This window comes from Pelophylax lessonae, assembly GCF_965119305.1.
Source record: "Pelophylax lessonae genome assembly, chromosome: 3".
Taxonomy (NCBI): Eukaryota; Metazoa; Chordata; class Amphibia; order Anura; family Ranidae; genus Pelophylax; species Pelophylax lessonae.
In genome coordinates, this window is record NC_138770.1 from 607,351,412 (window position 1) to 607,367,929 (window position 16,518).

At 48.6% G+C, this 16,518-nt stretch overlaps 1 protein-coding gene across 1 annotated transcript in view; it reads left to right on the forward strand.

The window, feature by feature from the left end:
- Positions 1–16,518, forward strand: part of WDR26 (WD repeat domain 26) — a gene marked incomplete at its 5' end in the record, with an annotated part of 186,808 nt that overhangs the window by 117,150 nt on the left and 53,140 nt on the right. Inside the window, one exon of the mRNA XM_082251362.1 lies at positions 8,666–8,763. Within this exon, the coding sequence (XP_082107488.1) occupies positions 8,666–8,763 (98 nt within the window). The remainder of the gene's footprint in view (positions 1–8,665; positions 8,764–16,518) is intronic.

Genomic DNA, 16,518 nt, shown 5'->3' on the forward strand with positions numbered 1-16,518 from the left:
CGGAGGTTCACCTTCCAGCAGGACAATGACCCCAAACACACTGCTAAAGCAATACTTGAGTGGTTTAAGGAGAAACGTGTAAATGTGCTGGAATTCCCTAGTCAAAGCCCAGACCTTTAAACCAATAGAAAATCTGTGGTCAGACTTAAAGATTGCTGTTCACAAGCGCAAACTATCCAACTTGAAGGAGCTGGAGCAGTTTTGCAAGGAGGAATGGGCAAAAATCCCAGTGGCAAGATGTGGCAAGCTCATAGACTATCCAAAATGACTTGGAGCTGTGATTGCCGCAAAAGGTGGCTCTAAAAAGTATTGACTTCAGGGGGGTGAATAGCTATGCTCATTGACTTTCTGTTATTTTGTCCTATTTGTTTGCTTCACGAAAAAAAAAAATCTGCAAAGTTGTGGGCAAGTTCTGTAGATTGTATATCGATATAGCCTCGCACTTATGGTATTGTGCAAAAAATATATATATAAAGAAAATATATATAACGAAAGTGTCTGTGCACTAAATAGCTGCTTGCTGCAAGTTAAAGTGCTAGTGCCTTTAAATTATAGTGAACTCAATGTTGCAGCACTGCTAATAAATAAATTTTATAAATTAAAAAAATGTATATCGCTGTGTAACCTTGTGCAAAATGTGCAAAGTGTATATTGTGCAAAATCTCGTAAGATCACGCAATAAATATATTAAAACTTCATAAATACATAAATAGTAAATCATAAGTCCATATAGAGTGCGGGAGCAGCGAACCACAGAGCCGAGACTCTTTTATGCCTGCAATTTTTTAGATGTTTTGTAAGTAGATTTCTTTTTTGGATGCAATAAATTTTATGGAATGTACTTCACTATGGATGGCCTTTTCTTTCCCATGAGGGGACTCGGGATATGTTGAAAGGACCAATATTTAGGATCTCTCCCATATGTTTGCGGATCCCAGGCTGTCAGAGGCTGTGACTACACTGCAGGAGTATTTTGAATGCTTTATACCGAGTGCATTGTGGTAAGTAGATAACCACAAGGGGATCACCCCCACACACGCACACAGTGAAGCACAGAAGCACCTTATTTTGCACCTGATGGACACTCTATATGGACTTATGATTTACTATTTATGTATTTATGAAGTTTGAATATATTTATTGCGTGATCTTACGAGATTTTGCACAATATACACTTTGCACATTTTGCACAAGGTTACACAGTGATATTCATTTTTTATTTATAAATTATTTATTTAATTAGCAGCGCTGCAACGTTGAGTTCACCAAGTTCTGTAAAATAAATGATACAAATCCTCAAACAATCCATGTTAAATGCCAAGAGGGGTGAGTACTTTTGCAAGGCACTGTACCTCCTGGGACTGCCTATAGGCGTAGTCAAGTTCTTTCTGCCTAGTGTCCTACTCCTGGATGGGGCAATATAACCCAGTGGTCAAGAAGATGAGGAACTGTGTCCGTCAGTGAACATCAGAGAAAGTAAGTCAAAAATCCCATTTCTCTTTCATTCATTGATGGACATAGCTCAATATCTTCTTGACTGATGGGTTTTTGCTGCTCTCCATAGAAGTAGGACACTAGGCGGAAAAAAAATTGACCACCCCTATAGGGCAGTCCCACAGGGGTATACTGCCACTTCCTGCTTTAGGACTTCAGTTTTTTTTCTTCTACCTAGTCAGGAGTAAGGATCTAGTTCCTTGCTGGGATCTTTGGTCCAAGCATTTTTCTTTTTTTAAACAAAATGTTTTTCTTTCTGTTCCTGTGAGAACTACAATCAACTGCCGGACTGGGCAATGGACTGGATATCCTAGATCCTTATGGTCTTTCTAGTCTGGCCAGTTAGCGCGACCTGACTTTAGCTCTGCGCTGGGTTGGCCATGACATAGCCCCACTGGACAGGGGCTGGCCGGCGAGGTAAGCGTCTCGCGAGGACACATAGCGCTGGTCACGAGCCTAGTTATGGCCTGAGTCGCAACGTACCTCTGGCCCGCAGCACCCCCAAGCCAAGGTGCTGGGTGGTCTATCTGGAGTGATGCCCGCCTGGTCCCATGGTGCGGTAAGTAGTGTCCCCCTGCTCCTCTAGTGGCCCCTCTGGGTCAACGTGGGTCTCTCCCTGGGTTGGTCGGACCCTCAAGTGACCTTCCTTCCCACTTTAAGCTCCCCTTCACGTTCGGGGTCCCTCTGCGGATGACTGCTGAATCTATCGACAGCCATGTTTGTGTAGGACGGCGGCCATTTTCTTGTAGTTTCCCATTATCAATCGGCGACCATGTTTTTGGAGACTTTGGGGAGCCGATTCGGCGGTGGGCCTCTAGTGGCCGTTCTATGATCTTTCTCTTCCTCTGATTACTGCACGGTGTGCAGCCTGACACTCTGCGTCAGCAGCGGTGAAGGGGGTGGCGAGTCCCTGCGGGTGTTATTTGGCTCTCTTGCTGTTTTAGCAATTTTGGTGCACTGGGACTTGTAGTACTGCTGGTGCAGCGGGTGGGTTTGTATTTTTTTTCACAGCAACTTTACACATTTTGCTGGCAGTTCCAGGTTAACCCATGGAGTCCCTGGTGCAGGTGTCACCACCTGACCCCGTCTCTGAGGCTGCGGGATCCTAGTCCGCCTTGTCTGCTATGATGGTGGTCCTGCAGTGACTGGTGTCTAAAGTAGATTTGGCCCTCCAAAATAGGATGAGACAAAGGCATTCTCCACCTTCACCTGCATCCTCTGACTCCTCAGATTCTAAGGTGGATTTTGCCACTGTGGACGCGAGTCACTCTACTGTATCTGCGTCCACGCACCCTTAGTGCTCTGATAGTGAGGATGATTCCTCTTCCACTACAGTGGCGCATGAAAAGGCGCTGGTGGATGCATTGATTGTATCAGTGCGGGAAACTTTAAAATTGGAGGACGCAGCTACTGCTACGACAGTGCAGTTTGGTACCTGCAGAACCTCCAAGGTGGCAAATGTAATCCCCTTTCCTGCCTATTTTCACAACATTGTTGTCAGTGGGGTTCCCCCAAAGCGCTTTGCTAGAAGGTATACGTTTGAAGAGTCCCTGCTAAAGGATATGACCGTAACACCCATGGTGGACTCTCAGGTTTCCAGATTAAATAAAGCCACCCTCCTTCCGGTGAAGGACTCTCCGTCCTTTAAGGACCCCTTGGACAAGAGAGCTGAATATCTGGTATGATACATTTTCACTATGGCCGGTTCCATTCTGCGGCCAGTGTTTGACATAACATTGGTTTCAGACATTAACGGAATGGGCTAAGTTCCTGCTCCAGCATTTGGAAGGTGGACAACCTCCTCCTGACCTGACGGACTGAGTTGGTCCAGGGGTTGCAAGTATATATGTGAGGCCTCTCTGGATGCAGCCCCCTTAGCCTACAGGGTGTCCATAATGGTGGTGACTCTGCGCCGCATGATATGGCTGAAATACTGGTCTGTGGACTAGGCTTCCAAGAAGGTATTGACTGATCTCCCCTTTTGTAGGAGACCGCTTGTTTGGTGCTTCCATGGAGGAGATCATTAGAGGGTCTTACAGGAGGTATGACTACTCTGCTTCCGCAACCTGCCAGCGTAATCCTTTCTTCTCGACCCATAAGTGGTCCTTTCGGCCTTCGGGATCTGAGGACCAGGGATAAAAATCCTATCGTAACCCTGCAGCGGTTTCCATTTGGCCCTGGCCGGTAAGTCAAGGGCGGGCCTCTCTGGGACCACAGACAAGCTTACTTCTGCCTGAAGGAGCGCCCCTTACCCGTACTTGGGGTGGGGCGAAGTCTTTGCTTCTTTCCGGATTCGTGGACCTCCTGGATTCAAGACAAATGGATCCAAGAGTTGATTGGGTCCGGCTACAAGATCGAGATTCGGTTTTTGCCTCCGGCAAGGTTCTTTCCTTCCAATCTGCATTTGTCCCCAGATCGGCTACAAGGTCTTCTTGGGGCGGTACAGGATCTGCTCTCTGAGGGTCATTGTACCAGTTCCGGAATTGGAACACTTTCAGGGGTTTTATTCAAACCGGTTTACTGTTCCCAGGAAGGAAGGCAAGGTCCGTCTCATTCTGGATCTCAAGGCTTTGAACTGCTTTGTGTGGATTCAGAAATTTTGAGCGGAGTCCATTTGCACGGTGGTTGGCATCCTTTTCATCAAGGGAATTTCCTGGCCTCTATCTATATCAAGGACGCTTACCTTCATTTCCCAATATATGTCAGGCATCAGCGTTTCCTTCCCTTAGCTGTGAGCAAGGAGCACCATCAATTCATGGCATTACCTTTTGGTCTCGCCTCGGCTCCTCGAGTGTTTACAAAAGTGTTGGCCCCGGTGTTGGCTTTACTGAGGCAGAAGGGGATGGGGTGCTGGAGTACCTGGACGATCTCCTGCTGTGAGCAGAATCTCTGAATGCTCTGAAAGATAATCTGGACATTTTGGTGTGATTTTTGCAAGAGTTTGGATGGAAACTGAATTTCCAAAAATTTTGTTCTGGTTCCGTCCACAAAACTGGGCTATCTGGGTCTGACCCTGGACTCGACCCTAGCCCGGGTGTTTCTTCCGGAGGGGCAACTCAAGAAGTTACAGGATGTGGCAAGAATCATGTTCTTCAACCGGCGATCATCCCTCAGGACTTGCATGCAAGTTCTGGGCCTGATGGTCTCCACCTTCGGGGCACTTCCATTTGCTCAGTTCCATACCGGGTCTCTACAGAAGGAGATCCTTGTCAAATGGAGCAAGAATCCTTAGGCTCTAGACGATCTGATCCTGTTGAGCCGGAGTATGAGGGGATCCCTGATCTGGTAGCTCCGCTTTCCGGCGCTTCACCAGGGAAAATCCTTTCTCCCCCTGTACTGGACGGTGGTCACAACAAATGCCAGCCTCTCTGGATGGGGAGGTGTCTTGGGTACGGATCCGGCTTAGGGGGTTTGGATTCGGGCGGAGTCCAGTCTGCTGATCAATATCCTGGAAATTCAGGCGATCAGGCTTTGCCTAATTCATTGGACGGATCGTCTCCAGGGGCACCCGGTGAGGATTCAAAATATGGCAATCAAGGGGGCACCAAAGTGCCTTAGCAGCCCGGGAAATAGCTGGAATTCTAAGATGGCCAGAACGCTGTGTTCCAGCCATCTCTGCCGTGCATATTCCAGGGGTGGAAAATTGGAAGGCGGATTATCTGTCGGCAGAAGAGGTGTTATACCTGAAGGGTTTCACATGTACTGTCACTTTAAGGCTGGCTCCACCCAGGAGTGTTGACAAGGGGCAGAGTGGCCATCTTTAGACACATGTAGAGATGTATTGATATGCAGAGCTGTCCTGTAATGCTGTACAGAGTCCTGAATAAACATCCGTTGTTCCAGACCAGAGTCCTGTGTTTCGCACAACACGGAGAATATAACAAGTTGGTTCAGAGTAGGGATGCACCGAAATTAAATTCTTGGCCGAAGCCGAATAATAATGAAATGCTTGGCCGAAGGCCGAATACCGAACGCGGTGTTTCGCATTTTTTCCATTTATTTTGCCAATTTTTTGTCCTCTCTCTCTCTCTCTCTCTCTCTCTCTCTCTCTCTCTCTCTCTCTCTCTCTCTCTCTCTCTCTCTCTCTCTCTCTCTCTCTCTCTCTCTCTTGTCCTCTCTTGTCCTCGCATGTCTCTCTCTCTCTTGTCCCCTCATGTCTCTCTCTCCCTAAATGTTACTGTAGGGAATGGGATTCAGTGCACACTGCAGCCTTGTACCATAGGGTTAATGTTAGTGACACTGTAGGGATTGGGAAGGATGCTGGGAATGGAAATCAGGAAGCATGCAGGCAGCCTTGTAAATTTTAATTGCAGATACAGGGCACTGGGCAGGTCAGGGTTAATGTGGTAACATCAATTACTCAGTTACAGTCAGTCAGTGTGGACTCGATCAGATTATACAGTGACAGACAGTCTCTCATAGTGGTGATAGTAGGAGGCTGGAGGTGGACTAGTAGGAGCCTGGAAAGGAGCACAGCCGCATACATACATTACTCACTCGTGCACTGCAGCCCGCCCCACACATTCAGTGAGTCTTACTCTCCTCCCTAGTTTTTTCAATGGCACATTCAGGAAGCCAATCACGCCGTGAGTAGCGGCACAGCGGAACCAATCAGGTGTGCAGGCACGCGTGATTGGTTCGCTGTGCAGCTAATCACGGCGTGATTGGCTTCCTGAATGTGCCATTGAAAAAACTAGGGAGGAGAGTAAGACTCACTGAATGTGTGGGGCGGGCTGCAGTGCACGAGTGAGTAATGTAATGTATGCTCACCGCTGAAGTGTCCCGGCTTCACGGAAGTCTGTGAGTCCTCCTCCGAGTCCCTTCCCCCGGTAAATATCGTGACCTCGGCGATATCAATATCGCCTACGGCCACAGAACAATAGTCGATATCATATCGACTATCGTTCAGCCCTATTATTCGGCACAAAATTATTCGGCCTTTTGACTTATTCGGCCGAACACCGAAAGTGCTATTTTTTCTATTTTCGGCCGAATAATGTTCGGCCGCCGAATATTCGGTGCATCCCTAGTTCAGAGAGAATGGTCTTTCCACCAGGAGCTGTTTCATCAACTGTGCCTCAGGGGTGTCTCCAGTGGGGGACTCCCGATGTGGACCTGTTGGCCTCTCGTCTCAGCAATGAGGTGCAGAGGTTAGTAGCAAGGTCTCGGGATCCTCTGGCCGAAGCTCATGTAGCTCCTCTGAGCCAATATCGTCGAATGTACGCATTTCCTCTGCTTATTCTTCTGCCGAGACTTGTATTGCCTTCTCGGTGTCCTAATTCTAAGCATCCTAAAGAGATTGCCTTACATTCTTTTGGATCGGATTCTCTGTTTGTCCTTACGGATGGCCCCGTAAGGGGATGGCCGCATCTGCTGCCACCATTTCCAGATGGATCAGACAGATGGTGGTCAGGATCCTCCTTTCCCTGTTAAGGCGCATTCTATGAGGGCGCTTGGTGTCTCCTGGGCCTTCCGTGATCAGGAGTCAGTAATGCAGATATGCAAGGTGGCCACATGGTTATCTGTGCACACTTTCACAAAATTTTATAAGGTGGATGTGTTGGCGTCTGCGGATGCTTCTTTAGGCTGCAAGGTTTTGCAGGCCGCCACTGTTGGAGAGGTTTAGTCCTCTTTGAGGGTATGTTTATTTTTTGTCAGGTGAGCTCCAGTTGTTCCTGGTTGAGCTCTTGTTTTGCCTGGTTGGCTATATTTAGACTTTGGGAAGTGTGCGTTTTTTTTTTTTTTTTTTTTCTCTTGCGGTGTTATTCTCAACTCTCATATTGACACTGCTTTGGGACGTCCCAGTGGTCAAGAAGATATGGAGCTGTGTCCATCAATAAACGAAAGAACTGGATTTTTGTCTTACTGTAAAATCCTGATTCAGAGAGTCAGACTCCCCACCTACATTATAGAACTGCATTAAATTGACTCTGCAACACTGGACACCATCTCTCCCTCCCCCATCCCATTCTGCAAGGTCACCTAGTTAGGGTGCAGTTGGACAATGCCGCAGCAATGGGCTATATAATATATATATGTGTGTGTGTGTGTGTGTGTGTGTGTGTGTGTATGTATGTATGTATGTGTATATATATATATATATATATATATGTATGTATATATATATGTATATATGTGTGTGTATGTATGTGTGTGTGTGTGTGTATGTATATATATATATATATATATATATATATATATATATATATATATATATATATATATATATATATAATATAATATAATATAATTTTTTTTTTTTTTTTCTTTTTGTACAAACTTTCCTTTAACTGTACAGCAGCACAGTGCATTTCTGCATTTTATCACAGCTCACTGCACTTCCAGGGTGTGTAGCGGTGTGAATAGGACACATGGAAACCAATTGTTTTCTGTGTGCGCTTGTGTCCTGCCAGTGACCTGCATTCTTCTAGTGTGGTGCAACGCAGGTCACCGCACTACTTGTGAACAGAGCCTTATTCAATAATTGTCACGGCTCGCAAAGGAAAAGTGGACATTATGGAATTGATACCTTGAAAAGGAAAATTAAAAAACTTGTTAGAATCAAGAACCCTCAGTTAAACCCTTTTTTTTTGTATTGTAGGATCCTTGTAGAATCAAGAACCCTCAGTTACACCTTTTTTTTTTTTTTTTTTTTTATTTTGGTATTGTAGGAACTTGGACCCAAAATAGAAACAAATGATTATGGAAATTTTGAAAAGCAGTTTTCCAAAATCAATACACAGTCCGTGTTTTGTGATTATCCACACAGTTCCCTCCTAGTATATTGCTGGAATACCGGTCACTCCACCTGTACTTGTGTTGTTACCTACAAGACAGAAATGGTAGGGGCAACTTCACAACAAAAACTCTTATCAGAGATTTCTAGCAGCTGCAAGTCTGTTTTGTGTGGTAGTACGTAGCTACCTAAAGCATTTTGCTGCGAGGCTTGATATGCAGCTACAAATCACTGGGATGCTATGATGAGCAGCAGTTCCATTGGATGAGTGATTATCTTTTTCTGTTCAAAACACTAAAATGTTAATCGCACAGTGACCCAAGCCGCAGGTTGCTAGGATTGCTGCGACAGTCCTTTTCACTGCAGTTTTCCTTCTAGGTACAAATCTAACTGCTACAGAATTTGTAAATACTAATCTATCATTTGTCTTCTCAGGTATTTAATGTGTAGTCATGCTGAAGACCTTCGTGCAAAAGCAGAATGGGAAGGTAAAGGGGCAACATCACGCTCTAAACTTCTCGATAAACTCCAGAGTAAGTGCAATTTTTTTAGAATTTGTTTCAACTTGCTATTTGTGGCTTTAGAAAGTCCAGCTTCAGGCAAAATGTTTTCTTTTTTGTTTTGGGTAGAGAGCCAACGGGTTAGAGCGGTGTCTGTCAACTTACAAGTATAGACTGCTTCAGCTGCAGCCTCTGAAGTTAGACAGCACATAATGTTCAATATATGTAATTCTAGTGAGGATTGTGATCCTCTAGAATATACTAGAGGAAATGATGGTCAGACTGTGGACATGCAACAGGTTTAGGTGGGAGACTGAAAATATACTGAATAAGATGGTGAGAAATTGGAGACCTATAACATGAGGCTAGCAGAGATCCTGCTCTTACCAATTCTCCTCCTCCAACTCCATAGGGTCCAAGGATTGCACAACAAGTACCCAAGGGCTGTATAGGTTGGGCACTAAGGGCGTTAGCGCTTCCCTCAGACTTGTATTGCGGTCTGTATTTTTACCTTCACTTTCTGACATAATTAGAATGGTTGGTTGAGAAATCCTCCAATGGGAGCACTAACAAAATCAAGAGTTAGGAGTTATGACAATATTTTATTGTCTGTGGTTTTCTGTACTAGTGATAACCACAGTATTCTTAAGCCTAGTACACATGTGCCAAGCTGTCAATTTTTTTTTCTGTTCAGCCCTGGTGGTTTGAGCAGGAAAAAAAAATCTACTAGTGTGTACTAGGCTTTATAGGCATCATGGGGACAGGATCACACCACTTATTGCTGTCCAGCTTGAGTGGGATACAGGAGAGTTTACTTTACACTCTACCTAGGATGAGATAACTGCCTGTGACTGAGAAAACTTTCACATAGTCCTTTTTTCCAGGCAGAGAATAGTTAAAGTATGTGACAGATTGGATAAAATGTTTCAGAGGGTGAATTGCATTTGTCTCGATGTTGGTTAGAATGAAGGTCTCTATTTTAATAAAATCCAGGATGGTAAAATCTGTTGTGTATTAATGTATTTTAAACTTACACAGACATGTTTCTCTTACGTCCTCCGACAGTCGCCGCCTCTTCATATTCGTCACATATGGGGTATTAGACTTTGCTCCGAAGGAGTAGCTAGGCAACAGAATATGTTAACAATAAAGCTTTAACATATCCCACCCTCAAGGGGTGGTCCCCTCAGTCAATACCCTCCTACTTCCTGCAACCATATCTCAGTTTTAATGTCTAGCTTGTCAGGAGTGGCTGGCTCTCTCTGTGCTGGGACTTTTTGTCCCAGACTCTTTCTTCTTTTTGATATTTTGTTTGAGTTTTCTCTCTACCTTTACTTAGCTGTTATTTTTGTCAGCATTAGTTAGTTCTTCGGACGAAGAGGATCATGCGGACTGGGTCTCGGGCTGATCCCCCTGGTCGCAGGTCGTGGGTCAGTGGCTTCCCAGTCTGCCATCGAGCGTTCAGCCAGGTAACGCTCCTGGAACGGTGAACGACCCATCCCTGTTCGGTGCAGGGATGATTGGTGAGGTGGCTACCTCACCGGACGCTGTGCGGTTTCTGAACCGCCATTGTGTGCGTCTTGAATTGCGACTCTCCCTGCCTCATGTGCAGCGGCTTGTTCGCCTGTGCGGGTTCCCCACGCCATGTGAGGTAAGTGTATCTATGTGGGGACCTGTCTGTCTGGGGGGGGTCTCAGTCTGGGACTGTGTAACCTGCCTTTAATCACACTGCTTGTCTCCCTATCTCTCGGCTGCATGCTGTGGGCTGCAAGGGGGGGGAGCTGTATGACACTGAGTATGTCAGGCTGGGCAGTGTGAGGAGCTGTGTGCTGTGGGGCATGTTTTTAATGGCATGTTGGGGCATATACAGCGATCGCTGCGGCGATCTAACATGTATCCATATAATGGGATAATATTGTGTGTGATTTTATGCACTGTGGAGCGGCGATTTCGGCGCCAAACGACGCCATTTTACCGGCGCCCGCTCCGGCCGCATGGTTTACATGCACGGCGGCCATTTTCTTGTAGCCTCCATAGGCTTACATAGAGCGCCCTGGCAGCATCATTTCCTCTCTCCTGGAAGCACCGATCGAGGCAGCAGCAGCGGAGTCTCCTCAGGTTTTATCCTTCTATTCCTGTGTTCCATTGCCTGTATTCAGTCTGTATATTCCCTGTGGGGGTCTCATTGTGCCTGAGTGTGGTGCGGTGGGCTGCGCTTGCCGCGCTTGCTGTAAGGGGGCAGTTAACCCTTGGTTGTCTGGCATACAGGGGCAATGGATTCTCAGGAGGGCAAGTTTCCCACAGTATTGGTGGAAAGCCAGGGGACCGCTGTTTCCCCCCCAGGGGGGGATTTAGCCACTATTGTGGCTGGCCTTGCTGCACAGGTGCAAATGCTGATGGCTGCTCAATCTACTAAACGGCCCAGAGTTGCTCTGTCCTCTGATTCTGAGGGTGAAGGTGATGGGGCTGTTCTGGCGGGGACCCCCCTATCGGGGTCCCGCTCCTCTCTTGATCTAGTGGGGTCTGAGGTAGAGGCTGAAGTTGAGGGGGTTGATAATTCTCCCCCTGGCTCGCCTGAAGAGCTTGCAATCATGGATGAGTTGATTGCTTCCATTAAGCAGACGCTACGTTTGCAGGACGAGGTGTGTCCCCCAGCTGCCTTGGCGGCTTATGGGACGCAGAGAAAACGCAGGACGCCGCAGGTTTTTCCCTGCAATGCTGATTTTCAGCGCGCTGTTAAGGACCAATGGCGCGATTTGCGCAAGCCTTTTGCGGTACCAAGTAAATTTAAGCTGCGTTATCCTTTCTCGCCTGCCACTGATGAACGGTGGTGTGTGCCTCCGCCAGTGGATCATGCTATTGCGGTTTTGAACAAAGCCACTGCGATCCCTGCAGAGGGATCCCCTGTTTTCCGTGATGCCACGGATAGGAGACTGGAGTCTCTTGCCCGTCATACTTATTCTGTTACGGGTTCTATGCTTAAGGCTCTGTTTGCTTCTCTCATGGCGGCCCAGGCGATCGCAAGTTGGACGCAGATGCTTAGGCGCGTCCTAGTGGCCGATTCGGCCTCGGCGGCGACCCTGGATATGGTGGATCAGATCCACCAGGGTGTCATGTATCTGTGTGATGCGGACCTGGACCTGATTCCGTTGGCCGCGCGTGTGCACAGCGTGGCGGTGTTGTCTCGCCGCCTGGTTTGGTTGAAATGTTGGTCGGTGGACCAATCTTCACGTAAAACCTTAGCCAATCTGCCTTATGATGGGTCTCGCCTTTTTGGGGAGTCCCTGGATGTGTTGATTAAGGGGATTACCGGGGGTAAGAGCACTCTCTTGCCCCATTTCCCCAAGGCTAAGGGGGCTTCTGGGAAGAAGCATGCTCATTTTCGGCCCCCTCAGGGGTCCTTTCGTGCCTTTCGGCCGCACTACAAGGGCAAACCGTTCAAGGGCCAGGGCTCTCAGAAGAAACCCTGGTCTGGGAAACAGAAGTCCGGCCAATCCGGACCTGCGGCCCATAACAGTTCGGCCTGAAGGGGCGCCCTCACCCAGTTTTGGGGTGGGGGGACGCTTGCTCGGTTTTCTTCAGCCCTGGTTGGCCCGTGTGCGGGACAGATGGGTTCTGGAAATCGTTCGATCTGGTTACAAGATCGAGTTTCTCTCTCGGCCAGAGAGCAGATTTTTTCCCTCAAATCTACAACGGTCTCCAGAGCGACTGCGGGATCTGCACCTGGCGGTGCGGGACCTGAGGGCTCAGGGAGTGGTGGTTCCGGTGCCTCATCGGGACAGATTTCGGGGGTTTTATTCCAATCTGTTCACCGTGCCCAGAAAGGAGGGCAAGGTTCGTCCAATTCTGGACTTGAAAGCTCTGAACCGCTCTGTGCGGGTTCGCAAGTTCCGCATGGAATCCCTGCGCTCGGTGGTGGCTGCCCTGGTTCCGGGGGAATTCATGGCCTCCATCGATTTGAAGGATGCGTATCTTCACATCCCCATATTCGAGGGTCATCAGAGATACCTTCGATTTGCCATTGCGGAGGATCACTACCAGTTCGTGGCGTTGCCCTTTGGGCTCGCCTCGGCTCCGCGGGTCTTCACCAAGGTGCTTGCACCGGTTCTGGCATTATTGAGAGCCCAGGGCATTTCTGTCCTGGGGTATCTGGACGACATTCTGATTCGGTCTGCGACCAGTCAGGGTCTGGAGAAGGACCTGTCTGTCACGATGCAAACTCTGCAGGAGTTCGGTTGGACGATAAATGTTCCAAAGTCGACACTGAGTCCGTCGGTTCGTCTTCCCTATCTGGGAATGATTCTGGACTCGGTGCAGGCGAAGGTCTTCCTGCCGGAAGACAAACTCAGGACTCTTCAGGAGGAAGTCAGGTCCCTCAGGGACGTTCCGAACTCGTCTCTGCGGACGTGTATGAGATGTCTGGGATTGATGGTCTCGGCTTTCGAGGCAATTCCTTTCGCGCAGTTTCACACGCGGGGTCTCCAGGCGGAGATCTTGTCCAAGTGGGACGGGCGACCTCAATCTCTGGATCTTCAGATCTCGTTGAGTCATCGCACCAGGGAAAACCTTCTGTGGTGGCTCCAGTCCCCGTTGGTGTCCGGGGGCAAGTCGTTTCGTCCGATCTCGTGGACGATAATCACCACGGATGCCAGCCTGTCGGGCTGGGGTGGTGTTCTGGGCGTTCTGTCCGCCCAGGGGACCTGGTCGGAGGGGGAGTCTTCCCTCCCGATCAACATTCTGGAATTGCGTGCGATAAGGCTCTGTCTTCATCGCTGGACGGACCGGCTGCAGGGCTGCCCGGTTCGGGTGCAGACGGACAATGCCACGGCGGTGGCCTACATCAACCACCAAGGGGGCACCAGGAGTGCCCGAGCGGCTCGAGAAGTGGCCGACATTCTGTCCTGGGCCGAGACTCATGTCCCGGCGATAACGGCGGTTCACATTCCGGGAGTGGAGAACTGGCAGGCGGACTATCTGAGTCGCCAGACCCTGGATCAGGGGGAATGGTCTCTCCACCCGGCTGTCTTCCAGATGTTGTGCGCGAAGTGGGGTCTTCCAGATGTGGACCTGTTCGCGTCTCGCCTCAACTACAAGGTGAAGAGGTTTGTGGCAAGGACGCGCGACCCTCGGGCAGACGCGTCGGACGCGTTAGTGGCCCCGTGGCATCAGTACAGGCTGATGTACGCGTTTCCACCGATTCAGTTGCTGTCCCGGTTCCTTCGCAGGTTACACTCGGAACGCAGCACGGTGATTCTTGTGGCACCGGACTGGCCTCGCCGGTCCTGGTACGCAGACCTCGTGAATCTGGCGGTCGACGCCCCCTGGCGTCTGCCTCTTCGGGACGATCTACTGTCTCAAGGACCGATTTACCATCCTGCTTTACAGTCGCTGGCTTTGACGGCCTGGCTGTTGAGACCGAGGTCCTGAAGGAGAAGGGTCTCTCTCCAGAGGTTGTTCATACCTTGATCAACGCGAGGAAGTCTTCCTCGGGAAAGGTTTATTACCGTACTTGGAAGGCCTATTTTGCCTGGTGTGAGTCCAGGGGGTTTTCACCCCGCACGTACTCGGTTTCCCGTGTGCTGTCTTTCCTTCAGACGGGTGTCGATCAGCGTTTGGCGCTGGCTACGATAAAGGGTCAGGTGTCTGCGCTGGCCGTTCTGTTTCAACGTCCCGTGGCTTCCAACTCCTTGGTTGGCACTTTTATTCAGGGTGTGCGGCATCTGGTTCCTCCTAGGAGGGATCCTTTGCCCCCTTGGGACTTGAATCTAGTCCTGTCTGTGTTACAACGTGCTCCTTTTGAACTGATCAGGGAGATCTCGTTGTCTATGTTGTCCAAAAAGGTCGCCTTTTTGGTGGCGATCACTTCGGCTCGCAGAGTGTCGGAACTGGCGGCTTTGTCCTGCAAGTCTCCGTACCTGGTTGTTCATTTGGATAAGGTGGTCTTGCGACCTAATCCTTCTTTTCTGCCGAAACGAGTTTCGGAATTCCATCTTAACGAGGATATTGTTTTGCCTTCGTTGTGCACGAAGCCTACACATCCAAAGGAGGTGAGATTGCATTCTCTGGATGTTGTTCGGGCGATTAGGGTTTACCTTAAATCGACTGAGTCTTTTCGAAAGACGGACTCCTTGTTTGTTCTTCCAGAGGGTCCTCGGAAGGGCATGGCGGCTTCCGCCTCTACCATTGCCAAATGGATCAGGCAGACCATTGAACAGGCCTATGCCTTGCAGGGGAAGGTTCCCCCTGTGCCTGTGAAGGCGCACTCTACTAGATCTCTGAGTACGTCTTGGGCCTGTCGTCATGGGGCTTCTGTAGCCCAGGTGTGTAAGGCGGCGACTTGGTCGACCGTACACACTTTCACAAAATTTTACAAAGTAGATGTTCAGGCATCGGCGGATGCTTCCTTTGGCCGCAAGGTTCTTAGTGCGGCTGTTCCCTAGGGTCCCTTGTTGGGGACTCCTGGCTGTTGGGATACGTTTTGTATCCCCTGGTTTTTTGTCTTTTCCTGGGTTGTTGCTCCTGTTGAGCACTTATTTTTGCTGTTGCCCAGCTGGTTTCCTTCCTTTGGTAAGGTTCCTTTCTTTGATGTGGAGACTGCGTTGCCTTTCGGCGCGGATGCGTTTCCCACCCCTCATGTTTGCACTGCTTTGGGACGTCCCCATATGTGACGAATATGAAGAGGCGGCGACTGTCGGAGGACGTAAGAGAAAACGGAATTTTTGTAAAATCTTACCTGTAAAATTCCTTTCTCTGAGTCCTCCGACAGTCGCCGCCCCCGCCCCTCTTTTGGGGTTTGAATGTATACTCTACTGCTATTCCACTAAAACTGAGATATGGTTGCAGGAAGTAGGAGGGTATTGACTGAGGGGACCACCCCTTGAGGGTGGGATATGTTAAAGCTTTATTGTTAACATATTCTGTTGCCTAGCTACTCCTTCGGAGCAAAGTCTAATACCCCATATGTGACGAATATGAAGAGGCGGCGACTGTCGGAGGACTCAGAGAAAGGAATTTTACAGGTAAGATTTTACAAAAATTCCGTTTTTTCCATTATTTTATCATTGTAGAGAGTACAAGGGCAGGAAAATACCCACGGTTTTCCAGAAATGCATACTGTTCCATTAGGTTCACGCATTTCCCTGCACTTTCCTCCTGTTTGGGGTGCTGCAGCCTGCCCTACATTAAATGGCTGTGTACAATGGTACTCTTGTGAATGCTGATGTTTCTTTGCCTCGTGTGTTTCCAGAACACACAAAATGCGTGTTTGGGAATTAAAGCTGTTGTAAACCACTGCTGTTTAAAAGAAAAAAGGAAAAAAAAAACCTCACCTATAAGGCAATTTGTATAATGCATCACATACTAGCACATAATGGAATTATTACTGAATCCCTCCCACGATGCGCTGTCACCACTGAGAGGGCTGACCTCTCCTCCGCCCTACCTGCCCAATCTCTCTCCCGGTTTGTGTGCTCCGGCTGTGTGATTGGCCGGAGCCACGATGACCTCACCCTCGGTTCCGGCACGAAGCTCTGCACTTCTGGCAAAGGTATGCTGGATCTTTAGAGCGCATGTGCCGGTGATGTCACTGGCTGCATGCAGGGTGAATATCCCCACTAAACAGTGTACGTTTTAGGAGGATTTCATTTTACCTACAGGTAAGGCTTATTAAAAAGCTAAAAATGACCACGCAGGGTTTACTACCGCTTTTAAGTAAGGCGGACATGCCTGAGTACTTTGATGTTCTAGGGTTCCAGGTAGCTGGTTTAATGGTGTGCTAGGAATGTGGTC